Source organism: Sander vitreus, chromosome 6, assembly GCF_031162955.1.
Source record: "Sander vitreus isolate 19-12246 chromosome 6, sanVit1, whole genome shotgun sequence".
Lineage (NCBI taxonomy): Eukaryota > Metazoa > Chordata > Actinopteri > Perciformes > Percidae > Sander > Sander vitreus.
Genome location: NC_135860.1, coordinates 12,786,849 through 12,810,485, shown reverse-complemented (window position 1 = coordinate 12,810,485; position 23,637 = coordinate 12,786,849). Strand labels below are relative to the sequence as shown.

The following is a 23,637-nucleotide window of genomic DNA, read 5'->3' as shown; positions in this document are numbered from 1 at the left end:
ATAGCCACTATTGTACTATTACTATTACAGTCTCTTCTGTCTTAGACCTCTTCCATCCATGTTGGCAAAGAACAACACAGACGCTGCACCTTTAAGGCCTGCAGACTGATTGCTAATTGAAGATTTGTGTGAAGGAGTGTCAAACAGGTGCTTCAGTGAATTCATACTAAGGTAGTTTCTAATAGTTAGGAACAGATGGTTTCTGTTTGGTTACCAAAGCTAAAACAATGGAGTTTGGACTGCTTGAATGACATCCGTGTTAACTGTTCTGCAAAAGGGTAGGGGAAAATGTGTCAATCCAATGAGAAAGGGTTAACACATTTGCAAGAGGTGTCTTCTGCTCTGCTGAGACAGTGATGATGAAAACTGAGTGGATCCCAGTTTCTTTAAACAGGTCAAAGCAATCAAGAAAAACTGTAAGATACCCCAAAAATAATGAAAAAAGTAAAAGTTCTGCATTCGATATTACTTGAGCTGAGGTTAAAGTAAAGAAGTATTTAAAGTTAAAGTTATTGTTGCATTATTCATATTAAATATGTTTATATTATAGCAGCTTGAGTGGTACAATTTACTGCTTTTATGTGTTGGGGATAGTGTTCAAAGCCCAATCAGGCAATGATTAAATAATTAAAAATGCAAAGTAAAATTACAAATATACAAACAGATGTATATAATAAAAATATAAATAAAAAACTATATATTTTACAACAATGAAAACAAATTTTAGAGGTTATTTTATGTTGTTAAGTATGTGTTTTGAGCAACGACAGCCCTTATATTAACAAAGTAAGCTATAATATTTTCCTTTTTTAGTGGAATAAAAGTGTAATGTCTTAAAACATGGGACTACCAGTACCAGACAGCTACTTAAATAAATGTACTTCACCACCATCCCCCTCCTCTTGATTTAACAGATACATTTAAGTGGTGACAAAATGCCAAGCAGCTGGAATTTGCATAATTTTCTCTTAGTCCCTCTTTACAAGCCCTCAGTGGTCTGTGACCTTTTATGTAAAGCAATTACACAAGACTCCTCACACCATCTGCTCATGTCTAATGTCTCGCTCACTGTCTCTGCAGGTGATGAAGGCAGTCGCAGACCAGTATCGTCTCCCTGCCCCCCACAACTGCCCCTCCACCCTCCACTCTCTGATGCTTCAGTGCTGGCAGGCTGATCGAGGGGACCGGCCAGGCTTCGACACACTCCTGTCCTCCTTGGATCGGCTCATCAGGCACCCTGCCTCCCTCAAGGTGGAGCCAACTCGGTGAGACACCAGCTTCTGGCAAAACATATCAGAGGCAGCGGGTGATGAAACAATCTGCTGTATTTATGGACCCTCATGCTCTCATTTGTGACATTTCCCCCCCCCCCCCCACATACACACTTTACAGAAGCTGCTCTCAGCCCCTGCTGAGCCCCACGCCCACAGACTTAACGTCAGTGGCAACAGTCAGTGATTGGCTGAAGGCGCTGAGGATGGAGCGATATCAGGATGAGTTTGATCAGGCAAACCTGGACACATTAGACAGAGTCAGCATGCTCAACATGGAGTGAGTATAGATGGTTATTACTGTAATGTTCAGTTAAAGAAGAAGAATAGTGACTTTGAGTTTGTTTTTAATCTATGACTGTAACTAAAAATGATGTAGAGTTTATGTTACTGCCCACCATTTCCCAAAGCATCTAAAGATAGATGTCCTACCCTTTAGGCAGCCTTTTGTTTTCATCAAGGTTTGTTTTAACCATTTACATAATTTGGGCAGTGTTTAAATTGTGGATGTCAGTTTCCTCGAAGCTACAACCAAGAAAGACTTTCTTATCACTGTTTGAAACTGTATTACCATGACAACAATTTAAAGCAGACTACAGTAGTACCACTAATGTGAAGTATAAACAATTTGTATATTTCTAAAGGCAGTTTTCATGACAGCTGAGCAAAGTCTCTGATCTGTTTTCAAGGTCAAGAGGGAATTTCCATGCTCAACACTTTGTATATTTTTACAAACTGAGTAAAAGTTGAGCTTAAATGTTCATTTTTGACCCAGGAAACAGCAACTTAACAAGAAAATTCTCAACACAGGGTCCACTTACTCTGTGTTTCCGAAGCTTACAGCCACATCTTTTGGCCTTCCACAGCAGACAGAATCGATCAGTTATCATGTAGATGGTTTAGTTGTTATCAGGTGACCAAGGTACGGACATTTGTTCATGTTCATATATCATTCATATCATTATATGGGGGGAGATTGAAATCCCCGTCTCTGTTTAAGGATCTTTGGCTTTGGATATGTATGGCCACCTTGACATTTCTTTGGATAATTTTTTATAAATTGTGTCTTAGTTTTACTTATTAATAAAGCTTTAGCGCGTAACTTTTTTATAGTAATGAACGTTGGTTACATTCAAGCCATTGCCAAATGAGTTGCTACAAAGCTAATTAAGACGGCTCCACACAACTCTCTCTGTATTTCTCAGCATGGCTGTGTTTAGAAATTGGTGTAGGTCCAGAGTGACTATAATGACCTCTTCTGAAGAGTTCATCATGTTTTTTTAATCCTCCTGCCCTCCTTGGCTACGTAGCAACTGTGTGGAGGAGGGGTGGGGGTGGTGCGCGATCATAGAAGGCATGCGTCATGCGGATGCGCCGACAAAATTGTTGTTATTACTTAGAATTCCTCATGGGGGCGACAGAAACTACGCACTATAGCTTTAAATTACTTTGATAAGTAGGTAGGTGAAACTCTATGTGTATGGCACTTTTAAAAGGCGAATAGTAGGAAAATAAATTGGATTTCAATGAAATAAATAAAGAAATAAAGAGAAGCCAAAGTATTTAAGAGAAGCTTTAAGACTAATGAGTTTAAGCGTCAGTAAAATACCTGAGCTACCACAGGCGTTTATGGACTAACACATGTAAACCCACCATTACTGTCCTTTTCAGTATCAGGTAGGGCAAACAACAAGCTCAAGTGTTGAACTAAACTCCCCGGTTCATCTGCTCTCTTCTTCAGTGATGTCCAGAATCTCGGGGTGAACCTGCTGGGGCACCAGAGGAAGATCGTTAGTGCAGCCCAGCAGCTCAGAGCCTATCTGACGCAGGGGCAGGTGGAGGTGTGAAATCCACCCACAGAACAACCTGTGCCATGGATTTCTGTGGTTTTCACCTTCCTCATTTTGATGGAGCACATTTTAAGCCAAAACAAAAAGAGAATCAGCTTTTGTTTGAAGAAAAGCATTGAGTGCCACTCAGTGTATTCTTCTAAACTTCAACCGACACTACAACCAGAAGGGGTGAAAAAGAGGATCAGACTTCCTGCCAGTCATTCACGTCACGACTAATAACAGAGGAGGGATGCACTATGGGAGCTGCATTTCAGGTCAAAGTGAAGTTAGGCTGTTGCTGAGGAGAAGGAGGACTTTAAAGATTCCTCAATGTTTTTCACTAGATTTCACTTTATTGTTGTCTGCCTTCTTCTCTCCTCACTGATCTCAATCCTACCTCTCACCTTCTCTTCCCACTACTGTCCCCCCTGAAACTTTTCAATTTCCCCACCCTCATTGGTACAAAATAAACTTTAAAAATGTTTTTTGTTAACATACTTATGGAGATCTCTCCACACAAAGAATTGCGTGAAGACAATCAAAGCCTTTTTCTAATTTTTTTTTTGAGTTGTTTGTAAAGTTGTATCACTTCCTCTCTACTTAAAACACCAAATGCTGAGAAACTGTTAGCAAAAAAAGAAAACAGTGAACTACCTAGCAGCCCATGGTTTACCTGATAAGGTATTACCATTAGCTTTTAGAAAAATGTACAGTTTGTTCAATTGTTCCAACAAAATAATATAAACCACCAGACCAAAATCAGTACTGCAAACCCCAAGGTTAGATATGAATCACTGCCATGACATTGTAAAAACAAAAAGAAATGCCATCTGTTTCCCTCTTTTAAAGATATATCCAGGGTTTGAGAGCAACTCAGTTTGTAAAACTCACTCTTGCTCTCATGTCTCTCAGTGACAACAGAGCAGATGTACTGTAGAGCTACAAACTTCACCTCAGCTGCAAACACAAACGTCCATCTGCGATGAAGACAGAACTGAACAGCACCCACCTTTGTGTGTACATTTCACACTTCACCTTTTTTTGTTTTGTTAAATTGCTAGAGTAAAGACACTGAGTCATTGAAGCGTTGTGAATGTGTGAAATGGGAAAGACGGATAAAATCGGATCTGATTTACACTTGAAGAAAGGAGGCGAAATGCTTTGTAAGTATGTACCTGTGTGTCTGGGCTGTACATGACGCTGTGTGTGTGTGCGTGTGCGTGCGTGCGTTCGTGTGCGTGCGTGCGTTCGTGCGTGCGTGTGGTGCGTGTGCATGTGTGTCAGGCTGCACACATTAGCTGTGTTTACTTGTATGAGTCTTCACCACTATTCCATAATTGTGCAAATTTGTAAAATAAATGATATGAGTTTATTTAATATGTTGCTATTTTCTTCTTATTTTGTGTGTTATCTACCTTAATCAAACCTTATTGTTTTACCAGGCACTCGAGTTAAGAAAAAAAGAAGATAATATTCCAGTTGGTATTTGGGGGGAAATTTATGAAAGAGAAAATCATGAAAACAAGCTGTTATGTAGTAAAGGTGTACAAGTTAGTCCCATCATGTAGCAACAAAGGCCCACACACTGAAAAAAAAGTCAGGATGTACTTGCTGTAGACAGCAGTGTTTTAAGCTAAATGCTAATGCATATGTTGGCATACTAACATGCTTGTCACTATTCCATTATGAATCCCACTACTTTTCTTGACATGGGTGGTTAGGCAGATGGGTGAGCTTAAGCATTGATCTTGAGTGGTTATGGTTAGGATAGTCTGGATCGACGGAAGTACATTTACAGGATAATTGCCTGCCGCTCACTTTCCGCTCTCTGTGTTGCTGTTCTCAAAATCCCATCACTTTGGGAAACAACAACAAACTTCGAGCAAGCAAGCTACACACTGAAAACATTTTTTCAAGTTTTGAAGAAAATTTGGATCGTGCAATAAGGCAGGCCTGCTTGGTTCTTTCGGGGAATGTTTGTAAAGATTTACAAATATGTTTACAGCATTCACTGGGATGTTTGGTGACCGATATGAGAGGATTGCTATGGATGAAGTACACACAACAGTTTAGTTAAAGTTAACAGTTAAATGTAATATTGTATGTGGCATTTTCTTTTGCAGTGTGAAAATGTTCTACCATAAAAAGTTCCTTCCAGAGCCACCAGCGCTGCAGCAAGAGCTTAGCACCACCCAAAACGACTGTCACAGTCGCATTTCTATAAACTTTAAAGAAATGCAAACAACCCAGAGTGTTTTTTTTTCTCTTATCCCAGAATGTATGTGTGTTGTTGAGACCTTAGCTGACTCCACAGCGCTGTGGAGATAGGTCTGGCAATGCGAGACTACGCATCAGATAAGTACCCAATCCGTACCGGAAACCTGTTACATACCGGAAAAGTGGTCTATCTGGACCATGTCCATTCGAGGTCAAGGCTTAACCTCAACCATCTTTGCACATGCGTTAAACAAATCGGGTTTCCGGTACGGTTCGGGCCGCAACAATGCTCACAATGCTCATGCTCATCTGCTGATGTTTAGCAGGTATAATGTTTATCATGTTCACCATCTTAGCTTAGTGTGTTAGCATGCTAACATTTGCTAATGGCAATACATCCGATAAATGTTGAGATGTGATGAAATGATTTTTTTGCTTATCTAAAGTTAAGTAGAAAATATAGGAGAAAGGTTTTATTGGACGAGAGTCAGCACAACTTGCATTCACATTTTCAACACTTAATGAAAAGCAACTTATAGTTGGAGCATTTGTAAATTAGCATTTTACATATATATAACATATCTCTCGTGGCCTGATAGGTTGGTGCTTAAATATACACAACAAATGAACAGACAATGCATATATATACTGTAATGTTTAATAAACAGGTTCATGTGGTTCAAACCATAAATTCGTGCAAGGCCATTTAATTCAGCTATGATTCATCCACGCTACCTTATTCTCTATATCAAGAAGCAGTGTACTTGAGAAATATATAAGCTTTAATGCAGCTACAAAATAAATAATAATACATTTTATTTACATAGCGCTTTACATGGTACTCAAAGACACTTAAACCAGCACATATAGCACATTAAAAACAGATAAGCAATATAAACATCACATAAAACAAGCATATTAAAAGCAATTAAAAACAATAAAACCAGTAACTTAAATGAGAAATGTAAGACTATTGTATGTGGAAATCTAATCTGAAGAGGTGTGTTTTGATTACTGTTTTGAATGTGTCCAGGTCAGTACAGTCACAGATGTGTATGGGTAGGTAGTTCCAGAGGGAGGGGGCTGCGATGGTGAAAGCTCTATAACAATATATTCACCTTGATGTACCGATATCTCACCTTCACAATGTTAAAGAGTAAACTCCGTGTTATTCAGGTTCCACAGATCAGCAGGTTTGAGTAAAATCTGAGTTAGGGATCTGCTGGGATCAGCAGCAGGCCAAGAACAGACACCTGTTTCCCACATGTCCCGCTGTTGCTGATAGCACAGCAGATCTGGACTGATAGCAAGACCGCTTACACATTATTCTGATCAGCTGACATTGTGTTGTATTTTACTGTATCTAACTGTAGTGTAGTAACTGGTCTTCATATTGTCTCAGTGTGAGACTGCTGCATCTTTTTTACAAAGGCATGCTGAGTGGCCAAATATTGTTCAAACCCACAACTCACAACTTTATTTTAAATTATAGTCCAGATTGAGACGTTTCCAAACACAGAAAATATCCAGTTGTTGAAAGTAAGCAAATACATCTACTAGTAGTATTGTACAGTACTACTTAAGTACAATGCTGAGGTACTTTTTTAGAAACAAGTTGGTTTACATAGAAAACGACAGATTTTTTATTTTACTTTTTTGGACTCAATTCCAGACTTAAGTAAAGGATCTGAATATTTCTTTTATCACTGAGAATATCAAATGCTGAATTATAGAGAATTATGAGAATAATCTTCCATTTAATGTCATTGTGTGGTCAGAAAATAAATGGCAATTGAGAAAGATTGAGAATATGGAAAGTTTAGGGGTTAAGTTAAAGTTTGTGTTAGAGAAAGCTAAAGTTATATATATGATGACTGCATGTTAAACCCCTTGAAAATATGTTGTGTGTGATGCTTTTGTTTTAATAATGATAATTGAGCTCTATTGTGTTAAGTCACTCTCAGGATCTGTCATACATGTACCAGAGATGTCTGTAATAGTTGTTTGCTGTGGTTTCTTGACTCAAATTAACAAAGTGTTGTGAAAGAACTGCTGGTACGTATGTCCAAAAACAGTAGACATGCAAACCACAAAATCATGTTTTTATGGTGTTATTATTTCTTTATAAAGACATTCACAGAGTGGAAACCACCGGTCTTTATGACACTACTTAAAGATGGTGCTCTCCGTCTGGTAAACAGCTATTATCTTCACAATACTAAATGATGGCCACATCGGCATCCATTTACAGGGCCTCCTATAGAGTCTTCCTAAACCCTGTTTATCCTGTGGTCGACCACCATTTATTAGTCATGACCCATAAATAGTGCAGCAAAACACCTGCAACACTACATCAGATAACCAGAGATGTTGTAAAAGTTGACTGATTCAGCAGTTTACAAATAATTGTGTGGAAATTAAATCTGTAATTCGGGTTCAGTCAGATGATTGCCAAATGAACTCTCCTGTACTCTCCTGAATGAAGACTGATAATTTCACAAAATGAAATGTAGCATATAGCTTTGTTTTCTGCATTGAGAGGTAAAGTGACATGATGTTTCTAGCCTGCAAATGATCATTATGGTCTTTGTAATGTGGCAATTACCGTGTTTGTGATCATTCCTGTTGACACATCAATGGTGCTTAACTCATGTTAAATCATTGTGAATGAAACTAGTTTGTGTTTGTACAAGATGTTGGAAAATCAGACACAATGTCCATAAATGACTCCACCAAACAATCCCAGTTTCACCTGGAGAAATCGGCCCACTAAAAGAAAAAATGCAGCCTGAACAATTGTGCCAATGCCTTAATATTAGGTTTAAATTACAAACCTGGGTTCAGACATACAAACTTGCAATTTCCAAACAGGTTTCCTTTAATGGTTCACTAGAAACAATGACAGCAATGTGTTTATTGTCATGATGTTGCCAAATTGTCGTAGTGGCCGTGCAGGTTTTGGTGGTAGTTGGTGGAATGCAGATAGGCCTGGTGATAACAGTGAGATATACTAGGATTAGGAACTGGACCATTGTCACTGCATTTTTAAGGTGACAGAATACAGACGATAATTTCAGATCGGCATGATAAAGTGAGTTGAACCTTAAAGTGTAACTTTCCCTGTGGGATTCCTGACCTGTGGTGAAAGTCTACCTGCTCATTACCGCCTTACTCTCTCTGTCTTACCTGTCCACTGTTCACTCATCCTCCCTCTCCAACCCATTCATTCTCAAGCCCTCCACATGTCTCCTCCCTCCTTGCTGAGGTCATATATAACCCAGCAAGGGTTTTCACTTCTCCTCAGGGACATTTTACAGGTGTTGTCTCCAACTTTGACAGAGTGTTATGACTGAGGATTTCAAGAAGTTGAGGAGCAGCACTTGTATTGTTTAAGGGTGAGATTGAGACACTTTCTTATTTTTTTGTTCATTTGTTTTATTGTACTTTATTTTGAAAACTGTATAAAATAGTCCATGTTAAGGCCTTTATGAAGCCTGTCTGATTCTTCACTTTGTTTCATTGGTATGATTTTTTAATTCACTGTTTCTCACTCTTTCATTTGTCTCTTCCAGTCAAACATCAGGTGTCAATGTCTCCATCTCTGGCCAGATCTGCTCCAAGCGAGCTCAACCATTGGTGGAGCCAGCTGAGGTTTCGTCTTCAAAACAAGAAAGGATGGAACGAGATGTTGGATGAGACATTTCTGCTCCACACAAAATAGTAAGAAACTCATTTTCCACTGCTTCCAACAATGAATTAGATTGTGTCTAAATTAATGACATGCAGGTGTAAAGCCTAGTCTGTTTAAATTGAATACATGTGTTGTTTTTGTCTGTCCCTCAGCATAAATGACATTCCTCTCTTCTATGAGGCTAAAAAGAACAATGTCGGCTCCATCAAGAAACTGCTGAGTTGTGCGTCCACTAATATCTTTGAGAGAGGTAAGGCCATTTGCTGTGAACTGTGAATGTTGTTATTTCAGAGTAGTGCAGTGCCAGTTATAATGTGTGAAATTTTAATCCTCTCACTCAGGGGCTCTTGGTGAGACAGCGCTTCATGTTGCTGTGATGGCTGATAACCTGGAAGCTGCCATGGCTCTGATGAACGGAGCTCCTGAACTCATCAACGAGCCTATGACGTCCGAGCTCTTCCAAGGTTGACACACAGAAACTTACAGACACAGAAACAAGCACAAACACACATCATGTGGTTTACGTTTTAGTGTACATATTCACATGTAAACGTATCAGCTTTATGGTAACTAAGAAAATTAGGTAGAATTTATCAGACAGTATAAGATAAAATATTAAAGATGAAAGAGGATTGAGGGAAGTTTAACCCATTCAGTTTCTTGTGTTTTGTACTACATCACTTCAAATATGGATGTATTGCTCTTTTTTTTCTTCTGAATAACAAGGGCTTCTTAAATCTTAAAATGAAGAAACATTTCATGTAAATAGTTGTTTTTAAGATTTATGATAGATTATATACATGTAAAGTTTAGGTTCCCGTCGAAAAACCAATTTACAAAAGGCATTTATTAAGATTCTGAAGGTGATGAAAATTTTGTTTTTAATTGACAGCGAATATGAGCATTTGATAACATTACAGCAAACATATCCTTTACACAAAGCAGTTATTACTCAACGTTTACTCCAGTCAAACCACTTTCTCACTTCGTATGAGTCAACGTTTTAACACCTAAAATGTGGATTTGACCACTGGTTATAGCTTAGCAAGATAACCAATTTTGCTCAAACAGGACTATTAACAGAGAGACACACATGGGTTTAAAGGGGCGCTATGCTTCGCTGTTTTCTCGCTTTTTGCTCGCAGGTTTCTCTATAGAACTCCCCCTACAGCTTCGGAATAGATATTTGGCAGCTCCTATGTTTACTTGTGTCTGACTCCTCACTTGGTCAGTCTGCCGTTTCCTCTTTCTCTGTTCCTCCAACAATGCTTTCCTAGCTTTCTGCTTCTTTTTTGCCGGCTCAGCCATGACTATAGTGTGAAAAACTCCATCACTACCTTGTTAGCTGAATGGGTTAGTCCTGAATGGGCGTATGTGTTCAGTGCCGTGAAGCAATTTGTTGCATCGTGACGTTGCAAGGGTGGTTTTTCAGCTCACAGGCGTTAAGGGGAGCGAGACGACCATCATTCAAATAAAAAAAAGTCATAAAATCATTCCAATGACTCTGAAGCTGTTCAGTTAAGGTAAATTAAGCTAAAAAAAAACTGCATAGTTCCCCTTTAATGTGAGCCTCACTTACACAACAGGTGAAATTAATAACAGTTGATTTACAGTGGACTGATTTACACTGCTCTCCCTACTCCGTCTCAGGTGTTACTCCTCTCCACATCGCTGTGGTGAATCAGAACATCAATCTGGTTCATCATCTGATCAGTCGTGGGGGTGACGTGGCTACACCTCGAGTCACCGGTCTGTACTTCAGGAAGAGGATAGGAGGACTCATATACTGTGGTAAATCAGCATGCTTACTGTAAAATTGGGTAATGGGGTGGCTTTAGCCATAATGAACCACAAATTGCTTCTAATGAATGTGTATGCAAAAATGTATGTGTATGTGCGAAGTTACACAAAAACAGATGGTGTTTTTCTAAATGTACATTTGGTCAACAGGTGAGCACATCCTGTCTTTTGCTGCGTGTGCTGGGAACGAGGACATTATCTCCATGGTGATTGACGCAGGGGCCAGCACCAGGGGCCAGGATTATCGTGGTATGAAATAAGTCCTCTTGTAGGAGAGTTGGAGAATAGTAGTCTTAGTCTTATTTTACATCTTTCTTGATATTTTCATTATTAATGGCCTTCTGTTCTCTCTTCTTGTTCCTTGTCTACACTCTTTTTTATTCCCTTGTTTTTCTGTTTAGGTAACACAGCGCTTCACATTTTGGTTCTGCAGCCCAACAAGACGATTGCGTGCCAGGCCATTGACCTGATTATGGCACGCGATGCAGAGCTGGACCAGTCAGTGCCACTCGACATGGTGCCCAACAACCGAGGCCTTACGCCTTTTAAACTGGCTGCCAAAGAGGGAAACATTGTGGTGAGTGAAGCCCTGGGGGGGCTCACAGTGTGAAATCCAAACATGAAAGGTGGAGCAGATTATTTCACTAATCCTATCCTCACTGCCGAGATTCCCTCTGTCTCTTTCAGGCGTTTCAGCACCTGGTTAATAAAAGGCGTGTAGTCCAGTGGAGTCTGGGCCCCCTGACCTCTAACCTGTATGACCTGACGGAGATAGATTCATGGGCCGACGACATGTCAGTGCTGGAGCTCATCGTGGGCGGTCACCAAAGAGAGGTACAATACAAGATGCACTGTATTTCGGTGAAATCACTGACTGTTTGGACAGAAATAATGATGAATGATGTGATGCAGAGAAGAAATTAAAAGCTGATTTTGTTTTGTTCTCCAGGCAAGAAGGATACTGGAGTTGACTCCTGTGAGGCAGCTGGTCAGTCTGAAGTGGAACATGTATGGAAAACATTACTTCAGGTAAAGTTTGATATCTGTATTCAAATATCTGAACTGTACAAATGTCCAGTCTTTTAACAGTGTTTTTATTTATTTTATTTCTTTGTCTTTTCTTCATTTTTATTTCTTCTTTTCCTGTGTCAGGCTGCTGCTGTTACTGTATCTCCTGTACATTGGGACCTTCACATTGTGTTGTACATTTCGCCCTCTGAAGGACGCTCCGGAGAACTACACACAGTCAGAAATGGACAAAACCATCCGGGTCCAGAAAACATTTCATGTGTGTAAATTAGATATTTTAGTATGACCACATAAAACTATTTTTTATAATATATCCTATATCCTAATATATCCTATATACAGGACAATAAACAGTGGTGGAATATAACTAAGTATATTTACTTACCAAACTGCATAATACTTTAGTACTACTATGTACTTTTTACTTCACTATATTTATTTCACAGCTATATATATATATATCACACAAATACTATGAACTACAAAAACTCTACTTTAGCTCATAGTTGGACCGTATCTGTTCATATGTATACTGTGCATGTGTAAATGTCAAACTGTGCACCTGCATATGACATGTAGTCTAATAATAATATGCTTTTAATATTAGTACATCTATATTTCCTCTCTCCATGCCTTAGGAGAGTTATGTGACACATGAGGACAACCTGCGGCTGGTGGGTGAGATCATCAGCATCCTGGGAGCTTTTGTCATCCTGTTGCTAGAGGTATGTTTATGAAACATGCTTTATCTTCATACATACTGTGTATATGTATGTTGCTCTGCCACATTCACCTGTACTCCCTCTTCCAACAGATCCCTGACATACTGAGAGTGGGGGCAAAGCGCTATTTTGGCCAGACAGCACTGGGAGGCCCCTTCCATGTTATCCTGTGAGTCGAAAAACCCATCTTAGCAGTATAATAAAGCTCACTGTCCTGAAATACCCTTTAACCTCTCTGTTGTTGTTTTGACCAGTATCACCTACGCGTGCCTGGTGGTGCTGCTGTGTGTGTTCAGAGCCTGTGAGGTGCAGGGAGAGGCTGTGGTGATGGCAGTGTGTTTAGTTCTCGGGTGGAGCAATGTCATGTTCTTCGCCCGAGGCTTTGAAATGCTCGGCCCTTATGTCATTATGATACAGAAGGTAGGACTCAGTCACAGTGGTGCATGCTAGTGGAGCTCATGAGTCATGTAGAAATAGTAGTTTGTTACACAGACGCACACACTGACACATTGGCACACACACACACACACACACACACACACACACACACACACACACACACACTGTACCGAAATGTTTTAAAGCAGATGTATTCAGTTGTTGTTTTGGTTTTTGAGGTTCACCTATTTGTGTTTGCAGACTGACCTAACATGTGTCTCATTTCCCCCTAGATTATATTTGGAGACCTGACCAAGTTCATGTGGCTGAGTTTCATTGTGCTCATTGGTTTTTCCACCTGTGAGTACATTTTGGGCAACATATACAAACAAGCATTTAACCCTCACGCAGCTTGTGAGATAAGAAATTCTTGAAATAAGATAATTTAGATTTTTCTACTCTCTCACATTCTTTAAAAAAATGTTTTCTCAGCCCTGTGGATGGTGTATATGACCCAGGAGCCTGATTCCATTCCTGCATATCGCTCCTTTCCCATCACCCTCTTCTCCCAGTTTGAGCTCAGCGTGGGCCTCATAGATCTGCCTGTGGACCAAACCATCACTACCCACCCGATCGTCTACGTGCTGCACTGCACCTTCTCTGTCGTCTCCTACATCCTTCTGCTAAATCTACTGATAGCCATGATGAGTGACACACACTGGAGGGTGGCCCAGGAGAGAGATGAGCTCTGGAGGACTCAGGTAACTACACACACACACACACACACACACACACACACACACACACACACACACACACACACACACACACACACACACACACACACACACACCATAATTATCATGTCCCTGTGCATTACTGTCATGGTTACAAGCTGTAATGATGTTGTACAGGTGGTAGCCACAACTCTGATGCTGGAGAGGAGGCTGCCCCGCTGCCTGTGGCCTCGGCTCGGGGTGTGTGGGCTCAACTACGGTCTGAGGGAGCGCTGGTATCTCAGGTAAGACAGTACAGCAGTAACAGAAATAGAAGCTTTAAAGCCCCTGGAAGTCCCGTCCACTTCAAACCATAGAGAAGAGCACAGTCAAAAACATGTACGGAAATCTCTCATGTGAAAGAACAAAAAAGTTTTGGTAGAAAATAATGTGTCCATGTGTGACCCTATCAAAAAAAGAAAAGGTTTCTAGAGCCTTTAAAACACCCTTAAATAGCAAAAATGTAAACAACAAGTATATTGCATCTGGAAATTTCAGTTTAGTGACAACATTTTAGGCTTACTATTTTACTTTGTTTAGTGAAAGAACAACCCAAGAGAAATGTATTAGAAATATATTAGACATGTATTAAACATATTTGCAGATTGTAAGAGTTAGTTTGTTAGAAGTAATCCCTGAACTATTATAGATTTAAAATTTTAAATATTTGTTGAATGTGAATGAATGAATATGTTGACGCCTTTTGTAAAAAAAAATTAAAAAAAAACTAAAAACTAATTATTATCATCATGTCATAAATTAATCTATTTAAATTAATAATTTTCACAGGCCCCCTGGCAGAGTGCCACGGACTGCACTTTGCATTATGGGAAATGTAGTCATCTCTAAAGTTTGACCTATATGAGTGATCAAAAGGTTTATCGATGTTTTTTGCCCCCAACGGCGATGTTTTTTGCCCCCACTAGGATTAGGCACTGGTTATGGTTAGGGTTAGGTGCCTTGAAGGCAGCGGTCGCAGTGCTGCATGGAAGGAGCAGTTGCGGGCAAAAAACACAATATAGCGATCAAAAGTCAGGATATCTTGGCTTCTGCTGTTTGGTTTGTCTCTTAGGACTCCTCCAACTTAAGGGAAGCGCTATACCAAATTACTGGTTTGCCCTTTTAAACATCATGTTGTTAGTTCACATATCTACTTCTTATCTAGTGTTTTAAGCCATCGATTTGCTAGGGACTGCACATGAAAATGACCCTGCATGGCTAAATCTGGTACATTTACATGTTGGACTTTGTGCTCATGTTGATTAATGTGCGTTGTCCCTTTTAAATAAAGAAACAAAAAAAAAACATAGTGAGAGTATTTGAGTGTCATTTCACTCTTCTATCTTTGCAGGGTTGAGGACAGAAACGACCCAATGTTGCAAAAGATGCGGCGTTACGTCAAGGCTTTCTCTAAAGACGAGGAAAAGGAAAAGGAGGGATTGGAGAAGTTTGACACGATAAAAGGGTCCATCTCAGGAACCCCCAAGCTCAGACCTAAAAACAATGCGAGGTCTCTGACAGGGTGGCAGATGATTCGCCACAGCGCTTTGGGTTTGGAGATGGAGCAGGAAGAGCCAGAGGAGGACCAGGACATTAAATATGTTTAGGAAGAGATTCTGCCTGAGCCTGAAGAGCATTCTCCGAGGCCTTCCTTTATCTTACAGTCCTGAACATATAAAGTACACGTAAAGTGTCTATGAACATACTTGCAAGACGAGGACTCAACCGACCCAATCTGTCTATACATTCAACTGTGCAATTATTCCAGCAGTATTATGCTTTAGAAAAGAGTGTGTTATTTTTTATATAAAACAGTAGCAGCAGTAGTAGTAGTATAGTATAAAACGGTAGCAGTAATATTTGCTCAGCTAATATAAAGTGAAACAGACATTCAACTCATTATGTATTTGTATGAATGTTTTTTTTAATATCAGAATAAAACCTTGTTGAAACAAAGTTACTGGCCCTCATTTGTGGAAAAAGTCAAACAGCAGTTCATAGAATCATAAGATTAAAGTACCCTAAATAGTGCTTATAAGCGCTTGACATGTTAGAATACAAATAAGTCTACACAAAAATATAATGAATACAATAAAATCGGACTAATAATTTCTTCAAGTGTTACACATAAAACTATAATCTAAAAAGCTTCATTGTCTTTCTTTGCTGGATATTACTGATTGAAGTGTGAAGTGGAAAGAGACATGATTAGAAATGTTATGGAGGACTTGATGCTTGTTGACAGAGGATTGGTTTGCTCATTTTTCTGTTAAAAAGGAGACAGAAGCTATCAGAGCTGCACCTGACAGATGAAGTAGGTGTAGTCTTTGCAGGAAGCTTTGATCCAGTTCTTCTGAGGTGGGCTTTCACTGCTGAGGATCCCACAATCCCCCTCCAATGTGTTGTCTGCCCAATAACTGCAAACAAAAGAAAATAATATTGACTATTATATTGTAATCACAGGACATTGTGGTTATTAGTTTTTAGTAAATGTGGAGAGAGAATAAATCAGTTTTCTTTTTTTGCACTATGATGTACACTTAGTAGCCACTTTATTAGGTACACCTGTAGGCTACAATCTAATCCAATTCAATACAAGAGTCCTTCTATGACTTATCTGTATGAAGATGCTTTCTAAAATGTTTAAATTAATTTGCATGTTTTGGCATTAAGGTTATAGTTCACTATAGTATAGTGGTGGTCAGAGGTGTTTCTAATATTCTGACCCCCCTATAGGACAAAAAAATAGAAACACCTCTAAATATAATGCAGTATAGTACAATATCATCTTGAACTATGACCTCAGTAATAAACACATAACTTACAAAGGCCAAACAGATTGTACAGGTGTACCTAATAAAGTGGAATAGAGTGTATATTTTTACTGAAAGTGTCAACTACATAAAGAGCAATTCCACAAAATATAAATATATACATTTATATTTTGCTTGCTCTTTATGAATTGACAAAACATAAAACTGGCACATATTTACAACTAGCCCACATCGTATATAATCTAAAAGATAGATAGATAGATAGATAAATGATTAGTCGATTTATTAATCATTCATCACCTCTCTCGTAGCACAGTGTTGTTGACCCAGGTCCATGTGGCTCCTTTGCGTCTCAGTCCGATCCAGTATTGCATTTTCCCTTGCTTAGTCAGAAAACTCTAGAAGGGAGAGCACCATTGACATTTACAAAAAATGTACTGTGCCAAAATTACCATTTATAATGCATGTTTATACTTCATGGTCAGGGAACAGATTGATATCAGATCCACCTGAACTCTCTGGCTGGTAACAACAGCCAGAGCTCCTCCTTTGGAGATGCAGATACTCTGGCTCTCGTCCCAGCTCAGCCTGAAGGTGGACAGGAAAAAACACGACCGGCCTAAAGTCAGCCACCCATCAGCGCACTGCTGACAGCTGCGATCTGCAAGGAGAGAGGGATCAGTGCAGAAAACAAGGAAAACAAAAGGTCACTCAAATGTGGACTAAATTGCACAAATAATGAAGCTTTTACTTGTTTTCTGTATCTTTAATTAGCTTCATTTTTTTCCTTATTGTTTTAATTTAATTGTATTCCCATATGTTCTGTATACATGCAGTGGACGACTCAGGCTGTCTGAGTGGAAGGGGCAAAAAAAAAATGAAAAGGCTACCAGCAGCATGTGGTGGGGGACCAGCGTGCAGAGAATTTTCTTGCATGTAGGGCAGCCTATGGCACTGCATCATGTTTTCTCCACTGTAAGGGCACTTCATTCAGTTTTCTTGCACATTGGCCCACCATAAAGGGCACTTTATAATGTTTTAACTATAGGGGCATCCAAGAGCACTGCACATACACGTGTATACTGTGTGTAATCACATAGCACTCTCAAATGATTTTTGTCTAAAAAGAAACAATTAAGTCATCTGATTCCTTGTTTCTATTAAATTAAACATTCTCATTTCTCTAAAAACCAAGCATGTGAACTAACTTCCTCTGTTGCCTGTTTAAAAAACTATTTGTGGAAGCAGAACTGGCACCAGAAACATTAATTGCGATTAAAAATAAAGTATGATTTGTTTGTCTTTTGATTTAGATGCTTCTTTGGCTTGTGCAAGGTTTTCTACCATGGTATCACACTCACGTTGTGGTTGAATGTTGGGGAGGAGAGCCTGGCACTCCTCGTGGCTGCATGTTGGAGCAAATGGAGGACTTTGTCTGTCTGCTCCTGTTGTTTCCTCTCTCTCTGGACAGACTGTGTAGCCAGTTTGGACTAGAAAACAGAGCACAGTGGGAGGAGTTATAAGGGAAAAGAATGATGCCCCCAGGCTGCAGCAGAGCCACTGGGAACACTATCTCTTCCTGTATCATTCTGTTATTAGGAGCAAAAATAGAACAAAAGCAAAGCGATTTCTTCTATTTCTGCACTCCCAGTGAAACCTACAATCCTTTCATGATCTGCTTTGGTGCTACAAACCGATTCCAGACAATAGTTTTTTTGTTTTGTTTTTTTACAGTTCTGGCATGATCCATTGCTGCAGATACTCACGTTTCACACTGAGGATAATGACGACCAGCAGCAGGATCAGGCAGATTATGGTGAGGAACAAACATGCAGCACGGTACAGACGTGTGTTTCCGTCAGTCTGTTTGCCTGAAAGACAGCCTGTTGTTAGAAAGATATGTGAGAATGAGCACAAACACAAACAACCATCAAGGCTCTAGCCTACCTTTTTCCCCCTCCAGTTCAACAGATAACTTGGACTTGGGTGACAAGTTTTCACTGGCATCATCTTTTTTGTCCTCACCATAACTGCGCCAGAATTTGATGTACATGGCGAAAAGGGTCCTGGGATTTGTGATGAAGCTTGTTTACCCTGTCCTGCTCGGTCTGTCTGTCCTGCTGACTCATGCCTGAGTGCTTTTATAAGACGCCCCCCTCCTTCTTCCTTGTCTCGTTGCCATGGCAATGTGACATTCAGTGATTCCTAAATTATTCATGGGGCACAGTGCTCTGCTTGTCCTTCAATTTCCAAAACTTGTATTGTATCGCTCTTTGCCTCTTGCTTTGAGAGTGAGTGTGTGAGAGAGTGGCCGACAGATACTGTATAGTTCATGAAGACATTGTACTCTAAACAACAGATAGGATTTGTTTCCTGAGGTCATTTCAGGCGAGTGTTTGTGTCAAACACAGTTTACAGACAGAACATATAGTCATTGATACAGAGCTGAAACTTTAAATATGTGATTAAAATGCAGGGCTGTGTGTATAAAGGTAGAGTCAAACCGGGCCATAAAAAACACAGAGCTTGTTGTTGCCACTTGAACCTCAAAAACAAAGACTATTTTCCTTGTAGAGAAAGGGGCGATAGTTTCACTCAACCCTGTTAAGGAAAATATAATGCATTGTGACATAGTAGCTTTAGTGTGCTTTATTTTAATCACTATTATAATTAGAGGCTTGTTGTTCAAAACGGTAACACACTGCTGTGCTATTTAGCCACCCATGGCACTGCTTTCTTTCTTTTTTTGAATTGGTGCAATCAGTTTTACAAAACAAAAGAGATAAAACAGACAGTGAAGTGAAAAATATATAATAATATATATATATATATATATATATATATATATATATATATATAAACACATTATTTCATAGTAGTGATAAGAAACCTAATGTTATATATTTGTATTTGTTTCTTTGCATGTTTAAAGCTATAGTGCGTAGTGTCTGTCTCCCCCATGAGGAATTCTAAGTAATAACAACAAAACTGTCGGCGCATCCAGACAATGCAAACCTTCCGTAATCGCGCACCATCCCCACCCATCTTCCGCGCAGTTGCTACATAGCCAAGGAGGACACGGAGGATTAAAAAAACATGATGGACTCTTCAGAAGAGGTCATTATCTTCACTCGATTTTCTGCGCGCCACCAGACACCATTTTCTAAACACAGCCATGCTGAGAAATACAGAGAGAGTTGTGTGGAGCCGATAGTCTTAATTAGCTTTGTAGCAACTCATTTGGCAATGGCTTGAATGTAACGGACGTTCATTAATATAAAAAAAGTTACGCACTAAAGCTTTAACCTAACATGCTTATTTTAGACATTATTTTATTTTTAGTAATGACTACTTGACTACTAAACTTGATTTGTCTACTGCACCAACTTACTGCTTTGTGTTAATACAACTTTACCTGTTAAGTTCAGTCTTTAAATACGTTTTTATTAAGAGTCAAACAATAACGGGCATTATCACTGTAATAAAGATGACACTTTTTTCCCAGAATCGCTGACTCACATCTTCTGCTTTTATTTTTGTTTGAATCTGTTTTATGAGAACATTTTTATGTACAGTAGCATGGAGACCATGATGATGAAAACACATTTGACAGCAATGTAGGGAAGTTGATACAACACCCTCATATGTTTGTTTGTTTTACTTCAAATTGTAATTTAGTGTGTGGGAAATATGATGAAGCAGAATGTGTTACAGAAGGCCAATGAAGACCTTTTTTTTCATAAAGACAAGCAGGCGTACTTAGAGGCAGAGGTGGAAAAAGTGTTCAAATATTTTACTTAAGTAAATGTCGTAATACCACATTGTAAAAAATACTGCATTTAACAACTTACAGAAAGCAGATTTCAGAGTCATATGTACTATATTATTGGATTATAATTAGTGATGCATTAATGTATAAGCATCATTAATGTTGCAGCTGGTAAATGTGGAGTTAATTTCCACAACTTTATATACTGCTGTACTGGGTAGTCTAAGCAATTATGATACATCATAATGTATTAGGTTAATATTTTGTAAACTAAAGTAAAGTAACTAAAGTCAATGTAGTGGAGTTTAAAAAAAAAAAAAAGTACAATATTTGCCTCCAAAAGGTAGTTTAGTATTCAGTAGCATACATGGAAATACAAAAATAAAGTACAAGTATTTCTTAAGTTTTATTGTTATTTATTATTTATTATTATTATTATTACTTGAGTAAATGTACTTACTTCCACCAGTGCTTAAAGGCATTCTGAAACATGCTTTCTTTGGCATTTCAGCTGTAGGCTATATCAAACACATACATTTTACATTCATACATTTTGTACCTGCTTTTGTTTTAAACGGAGCGCCACCAACTGAAGCTTCTGAATAGATGTCCTCAGATGGAATTTGCAGTTTAGAGTAGTGGTCTGGTTCTGCTTCCTCTATAGCCAGGAAAAGACACAGACAGACATATTTTACCAGACATCTGGAATTTGCTTTTAAATATTAAATGCATTATGAACTAAAATATAAAATATCTTAATATTACCTTTTTGCTCATTAAACTTTTTGGAAATATTAGTGATTAAAAAAAAAAATACATTTTTGTAAACCGGTATATAATATAAGCTTGTATTTTCTACTCTTATTATCAAGTGTTACCTGATTAAATTAAATGTCTTGTACCTTCAGTTTTGACCTCCAGCATTGGTTCACTTGCTCCTGCATCTTCTTCGTTTCTTTCCCCCTCTTTAATGATCTCCTGCATCTCCATGGCTCTTTTCATCTGTTTCTCTAACTTTCAATTTGCTGGGGAAGTCTTTCAGACCCAGCTAGTCATCTGACAGTTGAGTTATGTAACCTTTAGTAATGCAGCCTGAATTGCCTGTTGCAAAAAATACTGTGTCAAGTTGTATTTTTTTATTTATAAAAACTGCAAAAGTTTCCAGTGACTCAACATATCAGTAAAGACAGAACACTTCCCCATGAAGATTTCTCCTGTCTTTGTGCTTCCCTGCCTAAACGACATACAGTGTACAGTGGCTTTGGGGGAAGGCGCTTGTGTGCGTACATATAGTCTCTACATGTTTATTTTTTTTTTTTTTAAGATACATTTTTTATTGGTTTTTTTTACAGAACAGACAAACACAATTGAACAAGAACAACAACCCTCTCCCAACCCCCACCCTCTGCGGTCTCGAGGAAGACAAAAACAAACAAATAAACAAAAACAAAAACAGAAATCACACCTTGCCTAGTCACTTTCCTCTAATTCTTGTGATGCTGAGGTCATTAGGACTGATACTTGTGCTGCTGCGTTTTTCCATAGGTCTATAGTTGATGATTTGGCTTTGTTAATCCTTGCTGTAGAGAGCTCAAGCATAACTATGATTAGAAAATACGCCAACCACTGTTTTATACAAAGCGAGTGGGGGGGGGGGAGCCATTGCTGAGCTATCATTTTCTTGGTCGCGGTTGATCCAGCTAGCCAAATCTTCCTCTGTCTCCCAAGTAGGTGTAATTTAGAGTCGTCGTTAAGTAACAAAACAATCGGGTCAGTAGGAATTCGACATCCTATCACATCACATATTATTGATGCACCTGTTCACACTCCCAGACCATGTGCAGGAAAGTTCCAGTTTGTTCAGGTTGGCAGAATGTGCAATAGAGAGTAGGAATGGCTTTAGAGACGTATGTCTTCTGAGGAGTCCAATATGTCCTATGGCATATGTTGAAGTGGATCTGCTGGTGATTTGGGTTCTTGGAACAATGGAAAATGTTGTCCCAAACTGTGTCCCAATTAATTACATTCCCCTCAGGGCTCAGCTCTCGCTCCCATTTCTTTACTATTGGGAGTTCTCCTACGGATACTTGCATCAGTTTAGCAAAAATCATGGACACTAATCCTCTCACAGGAGAATCAACAAGCCATTTAATGATTGGGTGCATCTCAAAACTGTTCCCCCATGGTACTCCATAACATTTTAGGGCTGATCTTAAGCGAAGATAAAGGAAGAAGGATGTCCTAGGGACCTCAAAGCTAGCTCTCAGGTCTTCAAAACTTAACATACCTTCATCATTGAATAGCTGGTCTAGAGTATAAATACCTCTGTCACTCCACTGGTTATAAACAAATGGTTTGTTACCAGACATTAAGTGTATGTTGTGCCAAATTTGGGTGTTCAATTGCCATTTATTGGTGTAGCGTAGTTTTTCCTCTACCTGTTTAAAGTTGGTCAATGTGTTGGTGATAATAGGGCCATAGGCTAGCATACACTTTTTTGGACACACACCTGAAAAGGCAAGGTCTTTCAGTCTTAGACTTCCAGTGAGGTTTTGCTCTATTTCTCTCCATGGGACTGTAGATGAGGGGTCCATCCACACTCTGAGGGCCCGTAGCGGAAAGGCTCTGTGGTATACTTTAAGGTTGGGGAGGGCCAGGCCTCACGTGTTTGTGGTACGTTGCAGGGTAGAGTATTTTAGCCTAGGTTGTTTATTATTCCAAATATACTGCCGAATTACGGTATCAAGTTTCTTCCACAAATGTATTGGTGGGGGTAAGGGGGATCATTGTACTTAAGAAATTCACACGAAGAACTGTTTATTTTAACAACAGCAATCCTTCACCGTAGCGATGCCGGTGTGCCAGTTTAGCTGGTGATCATGTTAACTGGTGATATTTGCATGAAATCAGTGAATATTCAACAAGGCTCTGCCCTGCGTTCTGCTCTGCCTCCGCCCCTCGTGTGCCAGAGGTTCACATTTTCACGAAGTGTTTGCAAGTGAGACAAAATAATGGATATCGCTGAAAACATCACCAGTTTATGTGTAATACATGTCCGTTTAAGCATTATCCACACATGAAATTAAACATAACTCTAATCAGTTGACTGGTGGCACAGTTTAAAAGAGACTGTTTGTGCTGAGATAGGCCTTCACATTCTTCGTATGAGACGGCCCACAATAACAATGATAAAAGCGCAGGCCAATTTCAACATGTTATTTAAGCATTGTACTGTGTGATGACAGAGGCTTGATTCAAAGGTTCAACTCAATACTCTGAATAATAAAATAAAAAACTTTGATGAATAATAAGGTTTTGATTTAAATGTTCATTTCTGCCTTTTTTTATTGACATCTAAAACCACGGGTGTGGCAGATA

At 39.1% G+C, this 23,637-nt stretch overlaps 3 protein-coding genes across 6 annotated transcripts in view; 2 read left to right on the top strand and 1 right to left on the bottom strand.

Annotated features, from left to right (window-relative positions):
• The window catches only part of ephb6 (eph receptor B6), a 42,556-nt gene extending 38,076 nt beyond the window's left edge, over positions 1-4,480 (top strand). The window contains exons 17-19 of the mRNA XM_078252669.1: positions 1,081-1,265; positions 1,393-1,551; positions 3,013-4,480. Of these exons, the coding sequence (XP_078108795.1) occupies positions 1,081-1,265; positions 1,393-1,551; positions 3,013-3,118 (450 nt within the window). The 3' untranslated portion in view covers positions 3,119-4,480. The remainder of the gene's footprint in view (positions 1-1,080; positions 1,266-1,392; positions 1,552-3,012) is intronic.
• Positions 4,481-8,605: 4,125 nt separating this feature from the next.
• trpv6 (transient receptor potential cation channel, subfamily V, member 6) lies at positions 8,606-16,057 on the top strand. The gene is made up of 17 exons (XM_078252679.1): positions 8,606-8,715; positions 8,893-9,040; positions 9,164-9,261; positions 9,353-9,475; positions 10,662-10,802; positions 10,962-11,060; positions 11,213-11,388; positions 11,499-11,645; positions 11,761-11,840; positions 11,964-12,099; positions 12,479-12,565; positions 12,655-12,731; positions 12,817-12,982; positions 13,234-13,300; positions 13,433-13,701; positions 13,855-13,961; positions 15,068-16,057. The coding sequence occupies exons 2-17, from the start codon at positions 8,910-8,912 to the stop codon at positions 15,321-15,323; spliced, it is 2,160 nt and encodes a 719-aa protein (XP_078108805.1). The 5' UTR covers positions 8,606-8,715; positions 8,893-8,909; the 3' UTR covers positions 15,324-16,057.
• On the bottom strand, positions 15,616-21,290 carry LOC144519526 (C-type lectin domain family 9 member A). Of its 4 annotated transcripts, none has more exons than XM_078252732.1 (7): positions 21,162-21,290; positions 20,819-20,917; positions 18,257-18,373; positions 17,852-17,980; positions 17,000-17,151; positions 16,791-16,888; positions 15,616-16,133 (listed from the first exon to the last, which is right to left on the bottom strand). In XM_078252732.1, the coding sequence occupies exons 1-7, from the start codon at positions 21,259-21,261 to the stop codon at positions 16,007-16,009; spliced, it is 822 nt and encodes a 273-aa protein (XP_078108858.1). In that variant the 5' UTR covers positions 21,262-21,290; the 3' UTR covers positions 15,616-16,006. The 4 variants fall into 4 exon arrangements, with proteins under 4 accessions (XP_078108858.1, XP_078108859.1, XP_078108860.1 ...); XM_078252733.1 differs by having other exon boundaries at positions 18,257-18,361; XM_078252734.1 differs by lacking the exons at positions 20,819-20,917; positions 21,162-21,290 and adding an exon at positions 18,438-18,619 and having other exon boundaries at positions 18,257-18,361.
• Between the last annotated feature and the right edge of the window lie 2,347 nt (positions 21,291-23,637).